General features: G+C 44.8%; 1 protein-coding gene across 1 annotated transcript in view; it reads left to right on the plus strand.

Moving 5' to 3' along the window:
• The window catches only part of LOC131259006 (cadherin-87A), a 63,641-nt gene that overhangs the window by 19,000 nt on the left and 21,273 nt on the right, over nt 1-23,368 (plus strand). The window contains exons 2-8 of the mRNA XM_058260415.1: nt 1,944-2,149; nt 14,107-14,250; nt 16,535-16,988; nt 17,822-19,220; nt 19,297-19,426; nt 19,710-19,833; nt 21,674-21,734. Of these exons, the coding sequence (XP_058116398.1) occupies nt 1,944-2,149; nt 14,107-14,250; nt 16,535-16,988; nt 17,822-19,220; nt 19,297-19,426; nt 19,710-19,833; nt 21,674-21,734 (2,518 nt within the window). The remainder of the gene's footprint in view (nt 1-1,943; nt 2,150-14,106; nt 14,251-16,534; nt 16,989-17,821; nt 19,221-19,296; nt 19,427-19,709; nt 19,834-21,673; nt 21,735-23,368) is intronic.

A 23,368-nucleotide genomic window follows, 5' to 3' on the forward strand; every position in this document is an offset into this window, starting at 1 on the left:
TGCAAGAAGCTTTCCTAGAATCTCCAACTTGTGAGAACGGAATTTTGTAGCCTATTAAAATGGACGATTGCAGAGGGGAATTCGTTTCCGGTTGGAATGTTTTGGAATATGTTATTCCTTACGTACCGCAATGTTATCGCAGGAATGTGGCAGGACAAACATGTTATCTGTGCCGAGTAAGCGGGCTGTCGTTTCTCCCTCCACAAAGCGAAGTTATCTTTTACGTAACCAGAATTTGCACCACTGCTTACCTGTCAGATGGTGGAACCGTAAATGCAAAATTATGGTGTCCTGCATATCCCGGGTCCCGGCTAGCTTCCGGTTGCGAAAGCGGACCAAGTCCACTTCCGATGGTGTCCTAATGAACGCCAGCCCTCTCTTCCGACCCACCCTAAACCCAACCAGTCACCTTTGGTCTGTCCATGGTTCTAGTTTAGTTGCAGTGAAAGATAAACCTGTTCCGAGGCGAAAAACTTACAAGACCTCGGGCAAAGTTTTGCTCGCACAACCGGCTCTCGAACACCGGCGTTAACTTTGATGAAGATTCTGTACACCCTTCCGCGCCTTCAAGAACCCAAATTTCACCCTCTTAGGTCGGTCTTGTAACCGGATGACGACCGAAGTAACAGCATCGCTCCGGCAAACTGTGAGTGAAGCAAGGAAAACTCTTCCTCAACCGGGACGTAGCTGACCGAGCGGGTGGGTCTAGTGTTTCATTCGGCTGGCAGCGTTTTCCTCAACCTGTTCTTGGCCGAATGTCGCCCAGCTGATACTCCCACCGGGGAACTCATGCACCGCTCATTCCACGCTGGAAAAAAAGCACACGGTGCACCGATGTGAGGCAGCTGGAGGAAAATTGCCATAATAAAAACATTCTACCCTCATCGTCGCCGACCGCTTGCATCTCCACCCGCTTTCAGCAGAGGATACCGTTTTTATTTCAGCTCGCAACCACCGAACAGGCTGCCAGCAAAACTCGTGCAATAGTGCCGCATAAAAGTTGTATTCTTTTTTTTCAATTTATTTTTCCATTACAAGCCGCACCAAACGAGAAGCAACATTTCGCCCAAAGTAATGTGCGCCCAAACTTCAAGGGCATAGTTTTTCGTGCAGCGGTGCTGAAGCCGAAGGAAAGAAATGTGTGAAGAAAAGTTCTGCCCTCTCACATATGGGCGCCGCGTAATGGGAGAGAAAATGGAAGGAAAACCTACCGCAATGCCGGATTGCTGGAAGCAATCAGAAAAGTTGCGGCATCGCTAATGTTGCAACAGCATTCGTCGGCGTCTTTCCATCCCCACGGGGCCATTATCGTTGTTGCATAGTTTTTGCAATGGATTCAGACGTACGAAAAAAAACTAGCATAAATGGCATGTAATCTGTTGAGGAAAACTGTCGTTTCTGGTGTAGTGAAAATAAATTCGCAGGGATTAAGCGCATCAGTCGAACGAGTGTGGAAATGAGAATCTTAAGTAAAATTCTTGCCATTAGTTGATACACGAAAAACATTTAATGTGCGATGTGCAACATAAGACGAATTGCGTAAGAAACTCGAATGACTTGAAAGCATTGAAATAGTTTGTTATGCTACGGGTAAGTTTGAAAGATATTCAGAGGGTGCAAATGCGCTATCTTCATGTTTAGTTTGCGCAAGCAATTTTATGATGCCATAAAGTATACGACCCACTAGCAAGGCCTTGGGCACGAACACATCTTCTCTCGCCTTCGGCTTCTTAAGCTATTCAATTGATTCACCGGCCGGCTGTGTTCGAGCGAAATTTAAACGATGCGTCGGCTTAGAACTTTCCAACAATCGACCAGATAAAGTTTATCGCCTTTTACCGGGCGTCATAAATAATAGAGCAAATTAGATTAGCCATAAAACACGTGTTAATACACACTCACGCGCACCGTTTGCGCTTTCCTTTTCCCCTCTGCTTTTCCAGGTCAGTGCAACCTGCCACCGATTTTCACCCAGGACATGAACAACCTGGCCCTGCCGGAGACGACGCCGGTCGGGTCGGTCGTGTACCGGCTCGAAGGCTACGACCCGGAAGGCGGTAACGTTTCGTTCGGTCTGATCGGTTCGGATAACTTCATCGCCGATCCCGTCTCCGGCGACGTGCAGGTGATCAAGGAGCTCGATCGTGAGGTAAGTAAGCGTGGCGGCCCATAAATAGTACCGTTTGCCAAGTGTTCTGCATGACTGGTAGAGATAGTGTGCCTGTGTATGTGTATGTGCGGAAGAGAGAGGGAGCTACCCTCGCAAATCGTTTTCTCCCGGAGGAAAATTGCCCGATTCACGCCATTGTAGTTGGCTCTCTCGGGCCAAACGCAGGGGTGACTTTTGCGCCAAGCAAAATGACGCCCAAACGCCGGCTAGCTAATGGCAAAAGACATAAATCTTGCGAGGACCCGTTTGACCCGTTGGCTTTTCTAGCGATGGTAGCTAGTTTGTCTCGTTCCCCGACAAACCCGCCCCCCAAACCGTTGGTAAGCTTTAGTGAAAATGATGCAAACATATGTCAACTCGTACACTTTCGAGCTCGTCTGTGAGGTGACGTGATAACAGTGTGAGTGGTTGCTGCCTACCGGTCGGTCGGACGATCTGTGCATGTTCAGGAGATAAATTTCCATCTACCACACGATTTCCACTTTATGTGTGTTTCTGTGTGACTTTTCGGAGGGCACGAGAGGGACATGACTTTTTTTTACACTTAAAAACACTTTTTATCATTTTCATAACAGTTTAAAAACCAAACAGAAGCATACTTTGGCTTGAATGAGGGAACATATTTATTTCCCTTCTTATAATTATGTTAATCACAACAAGTCCTGATTTTACACCTCATTCGACACTCTTTTATTCAAATGGTATAGTTCATGGTGATATAACATGGAGTTTATATTTACTTGTTGCCATAAAGCCGAGATAGATAAAATCACACGGTTGAATTTTCAAGCATGCAGCAGTTTATTAAAAACATTTGAAGAATGGAATGAAAGAAAGAGAGACTGTTTCGTATACATTTTTTTTTATAACTTTAAGACACTCCCAAAATAGAATAATCCCAAAGACATAACTGAATGTTATTATTGTTATTAAGCATCACTTTTAATTTAATTGCTTAGTGTTTACTAGCATCTCATTAATCGTGAACTAACACACACACTTAATACAAGAGACGTAATGTGCACTATTAAAATAGATCGTTTTGGCAATAACTCATGCCAATAAGTAATTAAAGCTAGCTCAAATATTATTTTAATAGAATTTATAAGAGGCTTAAACATAGATATTAAACTGTCATGAAAGCAGACATTTATTGCTCTTATTTTCTTATGACATTATATCCACAATAATCTTCAACTAATCAAAAATGTGAATGATATTTCATATTAATATAAAATTTTCTGGCGTTACAATTTCTATTCTGTTCACGTCCAAATTAATGATTTTATAGTAGGAATCATTTTTATAAGAAACTATTTCCCCCTATGAATGCTCGTTTTGAGAAACTTACTTTAAACTAAATCCTCCCCAATTATACTGTTCAATAATCCCACGCGTCTGCTGAAGCATAACTTAAAGAGTGCTCACGTGGAAGGGGTAAAACATCGTTCCTCTTCCGGTGCACAATCTCTTAAGACAGGAGAAATTCGCTTTTCACATGCCCTCCGACCGCACCGCTCCCATCGCCCATCGTCGCCCCTCCCGAGGTTGGCAAGCATGACGACGCAACCGCACAACATCGGCACACATGTGATTGCCTGTGTGATAACAATAATAATGGTAATTATATTCGCCAGCAAGTCCTGCACGCCCGAACGATTCCGCGCCGTCAAATCGCTTGCCCTATTGATGGGGCACTGGTGGTGCACAATACGGAACCGATGGGCTTATTCCTTCCACACACAGTGAAATGGAAAATCTGCCAAAAGCCATGGCCGTATCTACGCTGGCAGCTTTTCACTGTGCTCAACCCACCTACACACACACACACACACACCCACACACACATCGACGGTGAAATGCTTTTCCTGGGAGCTTAACGACTATCCAGCTCTCCGTGGTGCGTGTACACACGAATGGGCCACCGGAGATACGGGGCAACGAAAGGCTGGCTTAGGAATTTATTCCACCAGCAAGGGAGGAAGCAACAGCCAAGAAGTCAAGCTGCTGGAGGCAGGAAAAGTCAGCCCCGGAAAAGCTTACCCTAAGCGAACGCGAAGACGAAGCATCGTTGGCGGTCGGCTGGAAACAATCGGGAATTGAACCGGTGCAAAATACGCACGGGTTGGAGCTGTGTGCGAGATTGGAAGGCGAAGGAACAACCGGCCGGGCACCTGCTCCGGAAGCCCGCTAGGGCCCGGGTATGTTGAGCCATGGCACAATTTACGATTCAATTGTGCCCTGTTGAGTAGAACCGACCCCGTGCCATATCTTTGGCGCTGCTGTGTCTGCGTCCAACTTCTTCGACCCCTTTCGAAAGGCAAGGAAAAGAACTCTCGTTGATCCTTTGGCTTGAAATAACTTCTTATACAAACACTCACACACACACACAGACAGTACTGCTGGTCTCGTCAGGAGGGTGGGATTGGCCGTAGGATATTTTATGAATTCAAAATGGTTCATTAATTACGCTTCGGTCCGGGTACGACTTCAAGTGCAAAAATGGCAACAAGGCAGTCGTCAGCATACTCGCACACTGGTTTGCATTCGTTCCGCTTTTCATTCTCCCGCCTTAAGCCGGCACCGACATCTTGCTTCTCGCCTTACCGGGCGGGGTAAGCGGGGCAGCAGTTCCAGGCGATAAGAGCTATCAGATTGACAATAAAATGTAATCCTTATGGAAGTCTGCACTGATCCCAGCTTCCCATCCCCGGAACGTCGAGCGAGGCGAATGCCGCAAAGCGCAGACTGTCTTGGGTGGCCTTCGGAAACGGAAGTCCTCCGGTGGATAAACACACTCCCCATGCAGGCACGCACTCTGTCGGAATTTTCCCTTTCTTGCCGTATTCTTTTCCTCCGCCGTGGGGGGGAAATGGAAAGCGTTTAAGTATGGGACAATCAGCTGCGTTTTCAGCCGCCCACCCTGGGGCCGGGGTTAATGGCCGCTGGGATGGGAACCGTGGAGTGACGCCGTTGGCTATTGAGCGATCAAATCGGATTTTCTTTTGCGTAGCGATGTTTCCTCCGTCGTGCCGTAAACCATCTTAAATCCCTTTCGACGTAAGCGGGCTGGAATGGAGCTAATTGCGTTTGAGGAGCGTTTGCTTAAAATGATGGCAGGCTTTCTTTTTCCCCTTTTGCCCGAAACGCTTTTATCACTTCCATTCCGCTTGCGTGCGCTTTCGCAAATTAGCAGAAATAATATTCATCGTACGGCTCAAGGGAGCGCTTTCATCGCAGCTGGGGAAAGTGCATATATTTTCTTTCTCATGTAACAATGTTGCAATCTACGAAACAGCTTTTACTCGCACGGTAGAACAAATCAGAACACCATGTACGCGCTCGGAGCTAAGTAACTACCCATGTCGAATATCTCGTTTGTTGACGGAAAGGAGAGATAATATTGCAAAGCGGAATGCGTTACAAGTGCCGTCCAGGGCAAACATTAACCTTTGGCGCTCCCTCACATCCGTCCATCCGTCCTGCCCGTACACTTGGGGCCAGGTTGCCTTTCGTTATCATGTTTCTCCTCGGGAGCATCGGACGAGATTCGCAAATATGCTCCCGGGTTGACTTTGTGCAAACAGAACAACAAACAACGGCTGCATCCTTCGCCGGTGCTTAATGGCAATGCTGGCCGGCTAGCAGTTATGGCTTGCTTGGTGTGTAATTTCTAGAAACTTTCCAGGAGCCAGGGATGGCACACTACTACCTGTTAAACACTGTAAAAGTCATATCTTTTTGGAAGCAATCTTTCAGTTTGCTTTCAAAATGTAATGCATATTGCACCACAAACCATTGGTTTGAAACGGATGCTATTAAATGTTCTTCAAACATAATAATAATTTTATCCTGAAAGCTTCCTCGCTTCTCCAATGATGTAACATCTTTTTGTTATTTTTTTGTTTTATTTTAGTATTCTTCATTTCTCATGCATAATGATGTTTTGATTGAACTAAATTTACTCACTTTATCTAATTAATTTTTATTTAATTTAAATTTAAGTCAACCTTGAATGAAGAATAATGTGTAAACAGAGAAATATTTTATGGAGTAAGAGAACACTTTTTTTTTAATTAACTTGATGCGACAATCAAAAGTGCGCTCATTGACTGTAAATATTGGCAAATTCTTGTGCATAGTCTATGGATAGAAAAACTTATAATATAATAAGATTTTCTACAAAGCATTCGCCATCATTTGTTGAGGGTTTTTGGTACAATAGAGTATGCGCAAAGTGTTCAAGGATAATTTGGCTTATTGATACTAGTACATATTTTATACCAGGTGGTTCTTAATTACGTTCAAATATAGCCTGACAAGCCGTTCGGAAAAGGTTTTCCATCACTGTGCAGTTTAAAGATTGTTTTCAAGTCACTAAGACCTACCTTCGTCAACACCGTCTGCATTATACCCGCTGGCAAAACCGGCAAGACGACACTGGAAACATAAGATCGTCTTGTCGCAGCAGTCTCCAAGCTACACTTAGTCCTACACGGTTACCGACTATCGGAGTTGGCACACCTAGCGCAAAGTATGCCCCCTGCAGTTCTGCAGACAGAATGCAAACACAAACAGCACCGCATAAAATATTCATTATAATTTGCTTCGCCTGAAATGCGATGATAATATGCGTACTTTGAGTGTGGGTGAGCTCGAGCTCCCGTGTCGAGCGACTGCAAATGCTGCTCCGGAAGCGAAATGCGCAATCGGAACGATCTGCCGGCACATGTGCCTGGTTTGTGGAAGAAACCTACCATCACCGCCTGGCAGGAAGATGTAGCTTCGACTAACGTCAACAAACCTAGAATGCATTAAACGATTTTGCATGGCTGGACAAGTAACGTCTAAGGTGGTGTAAATACTAATGACTACAAGCTGTCGTTAGGAACGGAATGGATAGTGGTCGATGAATTTATTACTATTCTAGATATCTAGTACAAGGATGCGTTAGTATCAATAAGCAATGCCTCGTTCGTGCATGGAAAATATCGTCACAAACTCGAAGCCTTTCAGTGATATTAAACGATGTTTAATTATTGCTGCAAACGTTACCATACCACAGAATGCATTTATAGCTGTGTCAAGCAGTATCCTTTGAAATCTTTTCCATGAAATATACGAATGATTCTGGGAACTGTGCTGGCCAGAAGTAAACAAGCGTCCTCAATAATATTATGATTAAGTTGGTCAATATTCAGTAGCCAAAACCTTACAGTGAAGTTGACTTAAATTGCAATTATGCGGCCTGTATGTTGCATCTATTCGGTCTGACGTCATATTTGCTGGAACCTTTGACAACCCTTGATGGTGTAATACTTCCCGAAGGAACTTATCGTCCTGCATTCAATCGGAGAATGTTTCATCCCCAAAGACGTAACCGATCCCATTCCATTGAGCTTCTTCGAGGCAGAACTTTCATCTCCGTTGGATGAATCAGACCCTTCAACTAGAGTTGGTGAAATATCTCCTCTTTCCCCGAACCGCACATGGAACTTTCGATTCGTCGACGGTAAGATTCAAATTCAATTGTGAGAAAACTTTTGGGGCTTGATTATGGATCCGGAAGGAAGGGACTCACCATTCGTCGGTCGTTCCTTTGGGCTAACCTGCCAGTAGATGATTTAAATTCCCAACTGTGCCCCAAGGGTAGGTCGCTCCGAGTAAGCGTGGTCCGTGATCCTGATAGCCGGACGTCTGCCGGCGATAGGGAAAATGAGCGACGGAAGTGCATTTACCAGTTTCGTTTGACGCTTGATCTATATGCTAATTTTCGGTTTCCCATCACATGCTATAGGAGGCTCCCCCTTTACTCGTATGTGTATGTGTGCTGCTCGGCTGTAAAATACCTTCGGCAAAAACAGAGTATATACGAATGTGCCGATGTGACCTTACCAGCATGTGAATCCCGTGGGCTACCGGTTTGCAAATTAGGAATCCATTGAGAAGCAGAATCACCGTACATCCTGACAATCCTTCCCGGTTTGTGGTGGTTGATAGAAAAAAAAATCAAAGTTTTCCAAGCCATAACCGGGAAACTGCCATTGGTAGACCTCAGAAACCGGATAAGGAACTTTTGGGCGTAAAATGTTGTTACGCTCACGCAAACGGCTACGATTGAACCCATTTTAATGAGAAAGCCATGCGTATATGATATTCTACTGATAAAGGAATATTGAAAAACTTTCTTTTCACATGTTTAGCTCAACTCTTATTTCTATAGTTTGACTGATAAGAATGCCAAAACTAAATGCCAAACTGAATTTATTGTACACATTTCTCCATTCAACTAGAAAATATTAAATACATTCATCATTGAACATAAGATTTGCTACTTAAACTGGTTTTTAATTTTTCTACACGTATAAATTGTTATGTACGTATAAGACGTATAAATCGTATAATATCGTTATGTAAAAAAAAGTTATGTAATTTATGTTTATCCTATCATTTCTATTACACACATAAGCCACTCAACACAAAACGTTCGGTTCCACTGTTAACAGTGTTTTCTTTGCAATCGGCTTATCTATTATTTTCTCTCACACAAAATGAAACTTCCAACGTCTAAGAAAAATAAAGAATAACATTGAGAAAAACAAAGACTCGGCAATGTCGGATCCTAATCCTCGTCAGTGCTCTAGACGTAACACCTAATTACTCAACCGCAAATAACAAGCAGGATCATCATTCAAGGAAGGGAATCATTTAGAGCGGAAGTTAATCCTTCAATCCACTACAAGCGATCTCGGTCATCGATTGGCCACAATGGAAACCCTCGGGTCGTCTGCTGCGATGGTACGGCGGGAAAACGAAACACTACGGCTGGGACCAAGGGATGCGACCGAATGGTAGAATAATTGCCCTGCGTTAGTCCTTCGAGCCAACCATGCTTTTTTGATTCCCTAATGGAGCAAACGTTTTGCGGCTTGGGTACAGAGTTGTTCTAACAACGTTCGCTCTCCCATTCTCTTCGCGCCGTTGTTTACCATCCACACGCGCTCGCAGCAGTGTGCCAGACAAAGCACTAGTGCAACAATGATGAAAAAAGCTCCAAAATGGTGAAATATTTGCATACAAAAAAACAGAATTGCTGCCTTTTCCGCCGTTCCATGAAACGCTTCAGTATGCTCAATGTCGGATCTCTTAAGAGCCTCCCCGTCTCACCATCTTCTTAACGACGATAATCCCCAGCAAAGTGCATCTCGACGTATTTCGTTTTTCATCAGCGCTGACCAAGTGTGCGAAACAAAAGCTGCAACACGGAAGCGGAAAAAGCTTCCGAGAAACAATGGCAAATGGTTGGATGGTACACAGAAAACTCAAAATAGAACAAAACAGACTACCCGGGGGGTGAGTTGAAATAGCTCGCTTGATGCAACGAGCAGTGAGGAAAAAAACTTTTTTCCCAATCCGTTCGACTGAGGCTGCATTCCATTTGGAAGGGAAAAATTCTGAGAATCGATTGGAGGTGGGTAACAAGCAAATCTATTAAAAGAAGACGTTAAGAATAATTGCAGAAAGGCTGTGGACATTTGCCTCATATTTGAAATTAAAAAAAAAATACTTTATCTTAAAAGAATTTTTATAATTGATTTTCATTGCGTTTTATAACACGTCATGTTTTAAGCAAATGTTAAAGTATCCATTAAATAAATCAAATTGATCGTAGATTGATAAAATAAGCAAATGGGGCTAATTTCAAGTATCTATTTTCGATCAAATTCAATTTTAAACTTACATCAAGATGACAAAAATTTGATTAAAATAGGCATGAATTTTATGAAGTTAAAAAAAATGCTTTTTAAATTTAACAAAATAAGAGAAAATTTATTCGTAGCGAGAATGAAAATTAATATTTAAGGATGCTACTTAAATTTACTTTCAAAGCATAACATTGCTGAAAATTTGATATATGATGCTCATTTTCTGGCATAAACCATTCAAAATTAAATCTTTACTGAACAACACCATCTTTGTAAAATTATTCTATGGTGGCTGATTAAATCAGAGTAATAAAAATATCATCCTTTCCATCGATTTAACTTATGCTTTCGATTGCTCCAGCAATTCATCGTATGAATATTATCCATAGCAATCCCGTCATTTTCAACCACCGTCTTAAAGTTCCCTGCTTCCGTTCACTTACAACCAGATGAAGATAAAAACTAATACAAATGGGCCCCGAGGCTTGTGGTCGTCCAGCGCGCCACTCGTCGTGAATGTAGAACGAGGCTTACCTACGAACGGGGGCGACAGGAGCACATTCCGATGCACGATCCGCCCCGCTCCGAGAAGAAGAAAAATAACATGGATCTTCTCGTGCGTGACCGTGTGTATGTGTGTATGGGTGCGGCCGGGTACCGGGTGGGTTGTGTTGCCGAAAACGAGATTCTTGTAGGATGAAAACGAGATTTACGTGGTAATTCTTCTTCCCGAATCACGAACGGAATGTTGTCGATCCTTTTTTTTTCCTTCTTCGTCCTTTTTTCTTCTGCGCTTCTTTGACGTATCTAGAATTGCTTTTCATCGTTCAGACCCGAGTACCCGGAATTCTTGCAGGAACCTTGCCAGCGACCCGGTGGACACGGGGACACGGGGAATCGTTTACAAAGAAAATTGGAGGAAGTCTCAACCACTAAGCACACGGACAGCCTCGGGTGGCACATACCGAAGCGACCATCCCCGTAACCTCTTCCCTCTTTACCGCAGATCCACGGCTGAATGGAATGGAGAGGGAACTGAGAAAAAGTAGTTCATCGGCACGGATGAATTCGATTTCGGCTATCGACAAAAAAGCGGGATCAATAAATTGGAAAATAAAATTAATATCGACAACTCAACAGCGCTCGTTCTACCCCCGAGCTGTTCTAGGCTGCGCTGGAATCATGCGAGGGCATGCCAGTGCGCTGTGCTATCGTCTGACATGTGTAGTTTTTTTCCACCCCGTGAACTCCCCCATCCGGAAGCTTGAAGCAGAATGGTAGTATCAGAAGCGTCGGAGAAATCGGTCGATTTTTTCTTTGAAATCGGGATGGCAAAAATCCACATACATGACCAACTCTACATTCCTCTTTCGCCATACGCTGCTCTCGAGTCTAGAACAAGTTTTTCTTCGGCTTGGCCTGCGTTCTTGCCCATCCGGATGGCATGACAGATCGGAGAATTCTATTCCGAGCCGTTGGCCAAATTAGATCACCATGACGCGCATCGCCATAGGTGGTAGAGAGGTGTGTGTGTTTGATGTAAGTTTATAAAATTGATTAAATGGCTCACGGCTTAGAATTCTGTTCATATCGTTTTTATGTTTTCAAAGCCCTTTCGGTGGGTATTCTACTCAAAAAGACACGAAAGATCGAGAAACTAATTTGACACTAGCGCTATTTCGGACGGTTGTTCGGTGGTAGTACATCCTTCCGTTTGGCAAGTTACGGCGTCTGCCAAGCGTATACGAACATATAATCGAGTGATTGAGCGAAGGTAATTAAGTTATTGGTCGGACCAGCACCGTCGCCGCGCGTCCTGTTGAGCGTAGCTTTCATGTTCATCGTTCGATCGATACGTAGTTGGTTTATAACCGGGGAGTATGCTGTCAAAAATCGACCGGAGGTCGAGCTGGTAGATGTTTTTTTTTTGTAGAAAAGGAAACGCCAACCAGGATACCGAGACCGTACCACCTTCTATTTGGGAGCGTTGCGGAGTCGTGGTTTGTTTGTTCGTAGCCAATGGACCGCCACGCTAAGTCGTAAAGTTGAGTGGAAATTCAATATTAGAGAGGGATAAATTTATTTAACACCGTAACGATTGACGCCATCCATGATCGGGCGCTTCCGAGGGTTTTCCAAAACTTTCTATGGTGCGAAATCGAACCACTATCGCTGGAACACCTTCGTTAATATTCTACGAATTCTAGTGTGCTATAAAAAATGTCATCTAAAGGACGATGTTGTGCATATTTGGGTACAGTTCTTCATGCACACGTACACGCACATAAAGTGAAAAAGCAAAAACGTCATCGGAACACGAGCTCGTCGGTATCATCTCGTGCTCGACGGGAACGCACCGTGCGCTTTCAACCCAAACTAAGCTAAATTTGATTTTTCAAACCGACAAGCACCGATACTGGCCGGAACATCGAACACGGAAAGGGAAACATCGAATGTCCTGCGTAAGTCAACATGCACGCGGAAAAAAAAATCTAATAAGAGCAGGTGCATCACCAAAATCAAAACAGCGGAACAGGGCATATCGGAGATAAGGGAGGCCGAACATCCCCTACGAGTTCCATTAACGTGCTCTGGGCTGCCTCTTTTGCGTGTTTGGCGGATGCAAACGCCAGCGAATTCAATTGCACTTCGCAAATGCATTCACACACAGTACACTGTCCCGTGTGATATCCTTGCATCCCTCACACATGTATGGAATGATATAGGGTAGGTGTCCTTTTTCCGGTTGTTTTTTTTATAAACCTATTCCCTGTTTTTGTTTGAGCGCTCCGCTCGAACGATATGATTATTTTTTCCACTTTCCTTTCTTAATGTCACGTCCTTCCTGTCGGCAAATGTGAATAAAGTTGCCACGGCTCGTCGCGGACGGGGACAGACTGCCAAGCCATCAAGCCGAATCGATTTTCCTGACGGTGCACGGGAGGCTCCCTAGGCTGCGGACCGGTGGCATCGTGCGTGACTTCCACAACAAGCTGGCTACGGTGGCATAATGATGCGCTTTATTTTTCATCATCCAGCCCTGACCTATCCCGATGCTCTCTCGGTAGGATGTGAATTTCTTTCTCGGACGCCGACAACGCGAACGACGCAGGATGGAAAAACAACCACGTCCCTGCACGGGGATTGGTGTGGGAACATTATGGAAAACCCTATCGAAGGCAATACGCCCGGATGGCATCCGTCATTTGCTTGCACGCATGTTTTTTTTGCAGCGTCCGAGGCACCGAAGAAAACAAATAGAAATAAAAGAAGAACCCCAGAGCCACACAAAAATGTGCCCACATCCCTGCAGGATCATACACACACACACACACACGCACAGGGGCAATTGCGTACAGCAAAAATATTCGCCATGCATAAACAGAATTATTCATTCTGTTTGCATCTTCCGCTCGGCCGTGAACAACAACCGCGTATCGTAACATTTCGGTTTTTCGTTTCCCACTGCCTCAGGTTAGTCGGTTCCTTCACCTCCAACCACCCCCCCCCACCCCCTTCCCCTTCTCGTGCTGTCTTTGTTTATCCGATCGGCTGTTCACTTTTCCTACCTGGCTATGTTGATTTTCCCGATCGCCCTCATGTCGCCGAGAGCGGCCCAAAGCCGTTGGGGACACGGGTGGGTCGAATAAAAAGCTGCAAACAAAAACGCTCCCACAGACACAGAAAATCAACAAAAAGCGAACATAAATAAATACCCACCGTCGCGCACAAACAACCGTCACATCAAACGGATGTAGAAATCAATATCCGCTGGTCGCACGAACGGCGGATAAAAACGGGAAAAGAAGGTATGGGAGTGTGGAAAAACTTTAGCGAAAAACGTCGATGTCGATCAGAACCGATGGAAATCATTTGGACCGTTTGGAGAAAAAGCGCTCCAATTGGCAAGCGTAACAACGAACACGGAATGGAAATGTTAGCGAAGTCATAAAGCAAAGACGCATCCCGGAGCTTGCTTTCGCTTCGAGAGGGGGCTTATTTGTTGCAAAAAGAATACAATATTTTGACTCGACTTGAACGCAATCGATTGATATCAGTCTTGTTAAAACGACACATAGGAAATCAAACAAGAAAATGTGAGAGAGAGTGCGACATACCAAATGGACGAAAAGTCGTACTTGTAATAAAAGCACTGTTATCACCAGAAGGTTTTAGTTGAAATGGTTGTTTACTTTGCAGCTCACTGTCCTTTTTTTCTTTTTTTTTCAGGCACAAGATACACTCTCTTTTTCCGTCTCCATCCGGGACCGGGTCAGTCCGACCGGTATCGAGTCCGAAAATGACAACATCGTCAACGTACCGATCACCATTATTGTGCTGGACGAGAACGACAATCCTCCCGAGTTTCAGAACGTAAGTACAAATTGGGTGTTTGTTGCCGAAAATAGAAAAAATCGTTTTCAGACTGCGCGCTCCGGATGCCGTATGCTCTATGAACGGCGTGAACGAATCGCGCTGTAATTAAGTTTTTGATAGGTTTGACAAGGGTATAAGAGCGGTACAGGTCATGCAGTTCCGACGCAATAAGGGTCGTCCAGAAAGACTCGAAACGGTGGAACGGATTCCTATTACTATAAAGAATGCGTTTGATGATTTCGGGTACAAAATTGAAGTACAGCAATATAGAAACGTGTAACCTTCTAAGTTATTAGGTTCGAGATGCAATGCTACAAACACTTTACTTTTTTAGCATTTGAAAGTGATGTTTAACAGATCAAATTTTATGCCCATGTTTTCTATCATGTTTCAGCCCGAATATTCTATTTTGTTGATTGGTAGTTTTTGTTTATACCTTTTTTTTTTTATTCTGTCGATTTAGTTTTTGAACTATATTAGCAGTAAAAATAATATCCACACTTCTGAAATATGAATTGGTATTTTAACTCAAACTCGCTTCATTTCGGCTGTACTTCTCTATAGTTATACTTGAGCAGTGTTTGAGCTTTTAATGGGAGTCCGCATCCATGATTCCTTATTTATAACACTAATTATCTCTATTGTCTCTTACTAATAGCAATAAGTGCTTGTTTCAGTGTATTTTTGGATAAGGCTATTTATTTAAAAACTCCATTTTTAATTTAATGTTATTATTATACAAAGTAATTTCGTCAAACTTATATTGTTTCACTAGACTAACTTGTACATAGAAAAGAAAAACCCTCCGAGCAGTTTTGAACGACCGATGTTCAACAAAAGTATGTTACCTCATTATCGTTCGTTCGTTGGCAGCTAAGTTTACGTTTGTTTAAACACTTTATCATTATGCAGCTTCATTAAACTAATGCAAAAAAAAAAACAAGACGTCAATCGGCGAAGTACATCAACACGAATCCCCATTCGCTGAACTATGAGCGAAAGGGGAATGTTTATTATGCTGTAAATTGTGAAAACTTTTCCTCCAGGGTTGCCACCTTTCGCCGTGGGGTGTTGCACCTTGTCATCAAAGATTCCTTCCGAGCCCGTTGGAGGTCAGGGTGATTGCATACCATCTACTTCCGGAACGGATCGTCTCGTTTTATGTTTTACGCTTCTTTCGCTCCCCTCTTTAGTTGCTGGTTTGATATTGTTTCCATTCGCGAACTACTAGTGAATTCTACGTGCTCCTAGTGATGCGACGATGTTTTGTTAAATTCCTGGAAATTTGTGTCCCTCTCATTGCTATTTTTCCTATTTTGTCATCGTAACTTTCATGGTTGTTGCAAGCTCGGAGAACAGCAAAAACAGCTTTCCGTGCGCACGTTCGTTAGAGAAAACCAACCATGAAAGCAACGTGCGAGCAAGTGGACGGTAAAAGGGTGATGGACGGGCAAAGGCCATGTGGAAAGCCACCCTGGTACGGTGACGAAAACGAATACCGCGACAACAACGAGCACTCCGCCAACTGTGACGGTGAACTCATTGAAGTGAAATTAGTTTCGTGTTGCAATAATAAATAGGAAAAGTTTCTCATTTTAAACAATTTCAATAAACTCGCCCGATTCGGTGGAGCCCTTTTTTATGTTTCCTTTAACAGGGTTTATGCTCTTTTTCTCATGTACCCTGCTGGTGTTCGTCCTATGGCTGCCCACCACTCTTTTGCGGTTATGTCCTCTTCGCTTCGGAAGTGTGGTATCGAACCGTCACGTGGCAGTTTCACTGGATGGTACATTAGGACCGTGAAAGAAAACGGGGTGGTAAATTGTGCATCCAGTGTGCGCTCCAACCTCGGCTACTGCGGTTGGGAATGATTAATCTGTTTTTCCCCCCGAACCTGTTTGCGCTGGTTGTGCATAACGATTTTCCTGCGGAACGTATCGAACGAGGGACACTGCTGTCCGTTCGGGTGTTTCGAACTAATTTAAACTTTGGAAATGCAAACATTTTATACTCCAGCGGGATCGGACGTTCGATTTGAACCCTCGGTTCGATGGACGGCCCTGGGCAGCGGTGGGACCGGTGGTGTGTAATAGTCGGTGCAGTTGATATTACCATCGAAAGAAAGAGGGAAACGGGTCACCAATTAAGAACGCAAAGGGAAATTTGCGGATTGAAATGTAATTTGCCAGGGACAATACTTACAGCTTTGTAGCAACTGGGATCATTGTTTCATTTGTTTTATATTGATTTGCTTTTCACTTACTTCTTCCCCCTACTGTAGATTCCGTACGAAACGGAAGTGCTCGAAAACGCCCGACCCGGTACGACGGTGTTCGACGGCATCCTCGTCACGGACCGGGACACCGTCGGGGAGGATCTGGACGTCGTGTGCATTCCGCAGCCACAAAATCCGGATGCATGCGAAAAGTTCTCGATCGAGGTGACGAAAAGCGAGCAGGACCGGCTGACCGCGGCGGTGGTGCTGAAGGAACCGCTAGACTACAACGATCGCATGATCTACCAAGTGCTGCTCGATGCGAGCGACGGCCTGTTTAACGCCAGCGCGGGTCTGGAGATTCACGTGCGGGACGTACAGAATGCGGCACCGGTCTTCCAGGGATCGCTGGCGGCCGTCATCAACGAGGACAGCCCGATCGGCACGCTGGTAATGGTGATCCACGCACGGGACGGTGACCGTGGCCAACCCCGGAAGATCGTGTACGAGCTGGTGACGAGTAAGTACAAAAACATTGAAAGGAATTTTAACGATTGCACATTTTTCCTTTTATTAGTTCAGATGGTTATGATGAGGTTTTAAAAACAAAAGTAAATGAAAAATATGTTTATTTATTTATTTGTGTCAATTTGTTCAAGAGACTTTTTAGTTCGATTGAACTTACAATTAGCATGTAAGTCTATGTTTACAATCTTCATTAAAAACAACAATAAAAAAATCATAAACTTAACAAGTCTTCTTTAAGATAGTGCTAGACATCCATCCTAAAAGTATGGCATTTGTTAAACTTGTTGTAGTAACGTTAAAATCATGGGAGTCGCAAAATACATTAAATATTTTGCACATTTAAATAATTGTTGCATTACTCGCACATACGCTTGTATTTGGAATTCTAATAGCTCTCTGAATATTAGGGTCCTTTCAGGCACAGAAATATTTTGTTTTTCTAATAGTACTCGAACTTCAATTTCATTATTTCATACTTTTTCCACGAACGTTGCTTGGGTAACATTTCGTCTATGGGATAGATGTTGTGACCCTAAATGTGAACAACGATCACAATAGCATATTCGATTAGCATAAGTTACTAGTACAGTCGGAATAAACTAACAGAATACCATAAGCGTTGGTTTATATATCACTGCAAAGATGTAGTTTTTTTTTATTTTAAGCAGATACATTATTTAAATCTTCCTCATAAGTTAGATACGTGTTTGAAGAACGATGATAATTTTTACTCTTATACTCTTTCAAACAGAATGAAACTATCCTTTTCCACTTTAATGTCACCTTCATAATGTGTTTCTATTCTCTTTCGAACTCGTCGTGTAGATCCAATGGATTACTTTCTGCTTGATAAACACACCGGAGAGCTCCGGACGGCAAAGCCATTGGACAAGGAAGCCCTACCGGACGACACGGGCCTGATCATACTGACCGTGAAGGCGCGCGAGGTAGTGGACGGAGTTCCAGGCAATGACAACCTCACCGTCGCCACGACCCAAGCGTCGATCACGATCCGCGACGTGAACGACTCGCCACCGATGTTCAACAAAACCGAATACTTCGTGTCGCTGTCGGAGAACACGGCCCCGGGAACGCCGCTGCCGCTGGAGATCACCGTGCGCGATCCGGACGTGGGCGAGAACGCGGAGTTTGCGCTTCGCCTCAACGACGTCTCCAACGTGTTCGACGTCGAGCCGAAGCTGGTGTCCGGTTCGTCCCAGATCAGCATCCGGGTGGCGAACGGGTCGCTCGATTACGAGAATCCCAACCAGCGCAAGTTCATCGTGCTGCTGGTGGCGGAAGAAACGAAGACAAACCCCCGGCTATCGTCCACCGCCACGCTCACCGTATCGATTACGGACGCGAACGATAACCGGCCACTGTTCGAGCAGGACTCGTACTCAACCAGCGTGTCCGAAACGGCGCACGCGGGACAGCTAATTACGACGATCACGGCGAAGGATCTGGATTCGGGACTTTTCGGTGATCAGGGCATCCGCTACTCGCTGTCCGGCACCGGATCGGAGTTGTTCCACGTGGACGCACTCACCGGCGCCATTTCGGTGGCTGATTGTCCTGCCAACCCCGCTGACCAAGCTCATCTGAGTGCGGTTCGAAGACGTCGCCGGCAGGTACCCGCCCGGGCGAACCTACGCCACGAGTATGCCGATGTGAACCACCTGAACGCATCCACTTCCGGAGGAAGCAGCGTAGAGTACATGACGTACCGCATTGTTAATAACGGAGAGTCGAACGAATTCCACGACGTGAGTGTGGTCGCGCCACCCACCATCTCCAAGCTGTACGAGGGTCAGGAATCGGAGGAACGCTCCACGACGACGACGACGATGCCAGACCAGTCGACGTCGGACGAGTCCGACCACGGTCTTCCGACGACGGTCCGCATTGAGCCACTGCAGACAAACGATATCCACCAGCATCCGCTGCGGACCGTATCGGAGGCCGCCGGGCCTGGCCGAGCGCCCTGCTTGGACTACGAATCGCAATCGGTGTACTACCTTTCCTATCGCGCCACCGACGACGAGGGTCGCGGCCAAACGTCCGTGGTATCGGTTCGCATCAGCCTGCTCGATGCCAACGACTCTCCACCGGTCTGCGAGAGTCCACTCTATCGGGCGTCAGTTGATGAAGGTGCCACCTTATTCGAACCACCACTCATTATAAAGGCTCGCGATCCGGATGTTGTGTCCGAAATCAACTACCGGTAAGTGGTAGCGTTCTCTCTAGCGCAACGAACGGGTTTCACTGCAATTCGTTTCCTTCCTCTTCCTTTTCGACAGCATCATCGGAAACGAGGCCGTCACACGCCACTTCGAAATCGATAAGCGCACCGGTCAGCTGACGATATCGAAATCGGTCGCCCTGGACGTCAACCATCTGAAGTCGGAAAATGTGTTCTTCGGCGTGGAGGTAAGCCACGGTTTTGGGGCCGGTGTGACTCCCACCTGAAAATCCAATCTATTCCGGTATGGCCACACCGCCGTCCACAATATCGTCGCAGGAAGGCGTTACTTTATCTAATTAGAAATTCCTCTTGATAACCATTTTCCTTCCGAGCTCGTTGTGGAACAAATCGAACTACCAGTGTGTCACCGAGCGCCTTCTCCAGGCGCTAGAAAATGTCAATGATTTTCCGAGAAACCCCTTATGCCACTATTTTCATCTCAACTCCTTTCTTAACGCTTCCCGACAGGCCACCGATGGACTCTACACGACGCTGTGCAGCGTGAACATTACCATCCGGGACGTGAACAACCATGCGCCCCTGTTTGCTCGGGAACACTATCTCACCTCGATTGAGGAAAACCTACCAATCGGTAAGTGGGGCGGTGTGGGAAACACCGACGAGCGCCTCCCGTAACGACGGTGACGATGATGATAACACTGACGGTGACGATAAAACAAAGCCACCCCGACTCGTCGGGTCGTTTGGCATCCTTAAAGCTCGAGCTCGTTGGTTCCGATTTCGATTGAACCGTTCGTTGGCTTTGTCCGGAGCCACCGGCAAGGAAGGGGCGCACAAGCGCTTGTTTTACAGTCAAGCTAACGAATGCGACTCTAGCTAACCGTTCGTACGCCAAGGATTCTCTCTTCTGACGTACCAGTAGTAAAGAGCGGCTCTGTTGGATAGACAATGGCTGAGTCTTGGTTTGAGGAACTGTATCGAGTGTCAACCCGACAAAGGCGAACGCTCGTGGGCACGGGGCGTCCCATCCCCGAAGTGGTTAGAATTAGTGGTGGCAGTGGCCCAACCCCCGCTGCCACTTAGTTGGCTAACAGTTTTAAGGAGCGCTGGTTGGGAATTCGGCCTCGGGATCCATTGACGGTACAATATATTGCTCGCCCGCCTATCAAACAACTCATCAAAAGATATTAGTCTCACCGAACTTTGGAGGACGGCTTTGGAGGACGGTTCTGGCTGGCGTTTACCTTTCCGCCCACAGCTATCGATCGGGGTTTTACGGCTCTCCCAACAACTGGGCCAATGCTGGAATCAATTTCATCCTCGTTGCTCCTCGCATCCCCTGCCGGCTCGCGTGACCGCAGCCTCTTGATGCTAACGAGCGAGTCAAGACTATTTAGTCTCAATGTTATGAATATTGCTTCGGACGAACGGATCGGTATCGGATTCCCCAAACGCTTGCACGTCCCAATCAGATAGTCACCGTCGCCGGGGTTATGTGTTTTGTAAAGCCGTTCTCATGAATGATGATAGTTTGACGTAAGGATAACAAGGATTTCATTGGTAGAAAAGTCTTTATGGTAGTTTTAAATATCAAACATTCAGTCTAGCAAGACGTAGCTTCTTTTTACATTCTACTTTTCGTTCTTTTCTTTTACTTCATCGAAGCTCGATGAAATATCGAGCTTAGTCTTATGAAGACTATATGTGTTAATGTTGGAAAAGGTTGATGTCAATATGTGCTATCATCTCAACGCTCTTCTGGTTTTACAGTTTCTGTAGATAGTTTAATAACATTTTACCTTGTGTAGAAGTTGAAATCTTTGCAATTCAATAGGTTTATCAGTTTGTAATTGTTTGAGAGTTAATGTTTGAGAGTACACAATTTAACACGTTGACTGCCAAGCGTTTTTAGCATACTTTTTTAGTACAATCTTTTTAAATAAATTTTGTTTATAACCTTTGTGCAACTGACGGTTTTTGAAGGCCAAGCAAAGACTTTGCTTCCCAAAGAACTTGTATTTTATATTACTATAGTTTTTGTTTTGATTTTCATTTATTTATAGGCCAACAACTTTTTAGAACTAATTGCTGCTCTCACCCACTTTTGGGTGATATGGCAGTCAACGAGTTAAATATCTTATTCGATAAAAATAATGACAAATAATAATTAATCATACTCTACAGTCAACCCCGCAATTCAATGCTTTATTTTATTTTCATTTTTTTCAAAATTCATTTAATTTCAAATTTGACTAAGCTATTGCCATTAGTGTTATTCACCAAAAAATAAAAGAAAAGCAACGAAATTGCATCAGAAAAATACTTTTCCACACCACAAAATCTCGTGTTGGATAATTATATAGACTTGCTAAAAACTAAAAAAGTCTCAACCTCACTTTCCGGATACAACCAATGCTTATACTCTTTCCATTTCTCTTCTCTTCGCTGCTGTGCAACAATCAATTTTCCAGGCACTGAAGTGGAACGGCTGCAGGCGATCGATTTGGACACGGGAATCAATGCAGACATCAGGTAAATTTAAAACTTAGTTTACATTACGTGCGCCGTGTGCCCACAGCATCCGGTGGAAGGAAAACGAAAACCCTAACCCTCGGCCAACCTGGTCTCCGTAACTGATTTTCGATCGGCCCTAAATTCAACCCTCTTCCCCGCCGTCCGCCTGCAGGTACTGCCACCAAGATAAGGAAGGCCATATACATTGGTTGTAGGGCCGTAAAAATAAATTTTTAGAATAACTTGATTATTTCCCCTGTTTTACCAGTGTTTTTCTCGCCCGGTTCAGATTTCGCCTGAACCCTTGCTGGTAAATTGGAGGTTCGGGGCGGCAAGGCAGAAGAAAAAGCATCGGGTCGCATATAACCATTATGGAGAGTGCTGAAAACAGATACATACACACACGTACACCTATTCACAATTTCCTAAAGGAAAGCGCTCGATCATGCACGGAAGCGATCCAATCTCCCGAGCCTCCGGAGCACGGAACGGTCGTCCCGTAAATGCGAATATATGACCTAAACCTTTCCTTGTTTTACCTTTATTTATTCATCCACCATTCCCCCATCCCCACTCACACACACACACACACACACATCGACAGTGCCTTGAGCCTTGCCGATGATATTGGTCGATGGTTCAATATCCACTTTTCAATTTCTCATACCCTCCTATCCCCATCACCACCAACGCGTCCCGGTACGTGCCCGAAGCTCGGGTGGTTTCGCTTGCAAAACGACCATTAATGTCCATTTTATTCCCTTTACTTCCGCCCGTCTGCCGATGTAATCCTGGGTGATGTTGTGGCTGCCGGGGGGCCAAGGAAAAAACGAAAAGGTCAGGAGCATGCCGGAAAACTTGGCCACGGGCCGCTGCAGGGAACACGACAATCCGGGGCGATGGTGATGGCGACGATGATGACGATGATGATGGTTGTTTTGATGAAGACGATGACGATGATGATGATGTTTATTGCAAATGGAAAAGTTCATGGAATTATTGACAATAATGGGTTGAGGAAGAAGAGATCAGAAAAATAAAGCGGTAATTCAGGGGACATGTAACCGTTTTATGATGTAGCAGCGAGGATCCCATTTTCTAAAGTATATTTATCAGTGTATGTAAATGATTTTGCTTTTTCATAAAGAAAAGCTCACAAATTAGTGCACACAATCAACAGGGATGTGAATCGGCTATTTTATGCTCATCGAGTTTTTATAATCTTCCTTTTAAAAAAAAACCGTGACCGGTGTACGTATGCAGCATCGCTGAACAACCCCGGGAAAGCCAACGTTAAACATACCCGGTGTACAAATTGTCACATAAATTTTCTGATTAGCTTTGACCGGAGCGACTCCAAGTCTGGGTGATTTCGCCAAAATGTTTCGACATGTTTCATCCACCGAGCACCACCACCCACTTTTCAACGTTATCCAAATGGGGTGGAAACTGGCACCGCTGCCAATGTATGTGCAGCCACCCCGGCCAATTTCTGACCAGCGGACTGGTGCGTGGTCGCAGCACGGCCAACCCAGTCGCTGTACAACCAATAACCGGTGAAAAGCGACCATGAAAAATCCATCCCTAACCACCCAAAACCGTCCTGATAAAACGAACGGAAAATCGAAACATCAGCGGTAAGAGGGTGCGTT

This window comes from Anopheles coustani, chromosome 3 (genome assembly GCF_943734705.1).
Source record: "Anopheles coustani chromosome 3, idAnoCousDA_361_x.2, whole genome shotgun sequence".
Lineage (NCBI taxonomy): Eukaryota > Metazoa > Arthropoda > Insecta > Diptera > Culicidae > Anopheles > Anopheles coustani.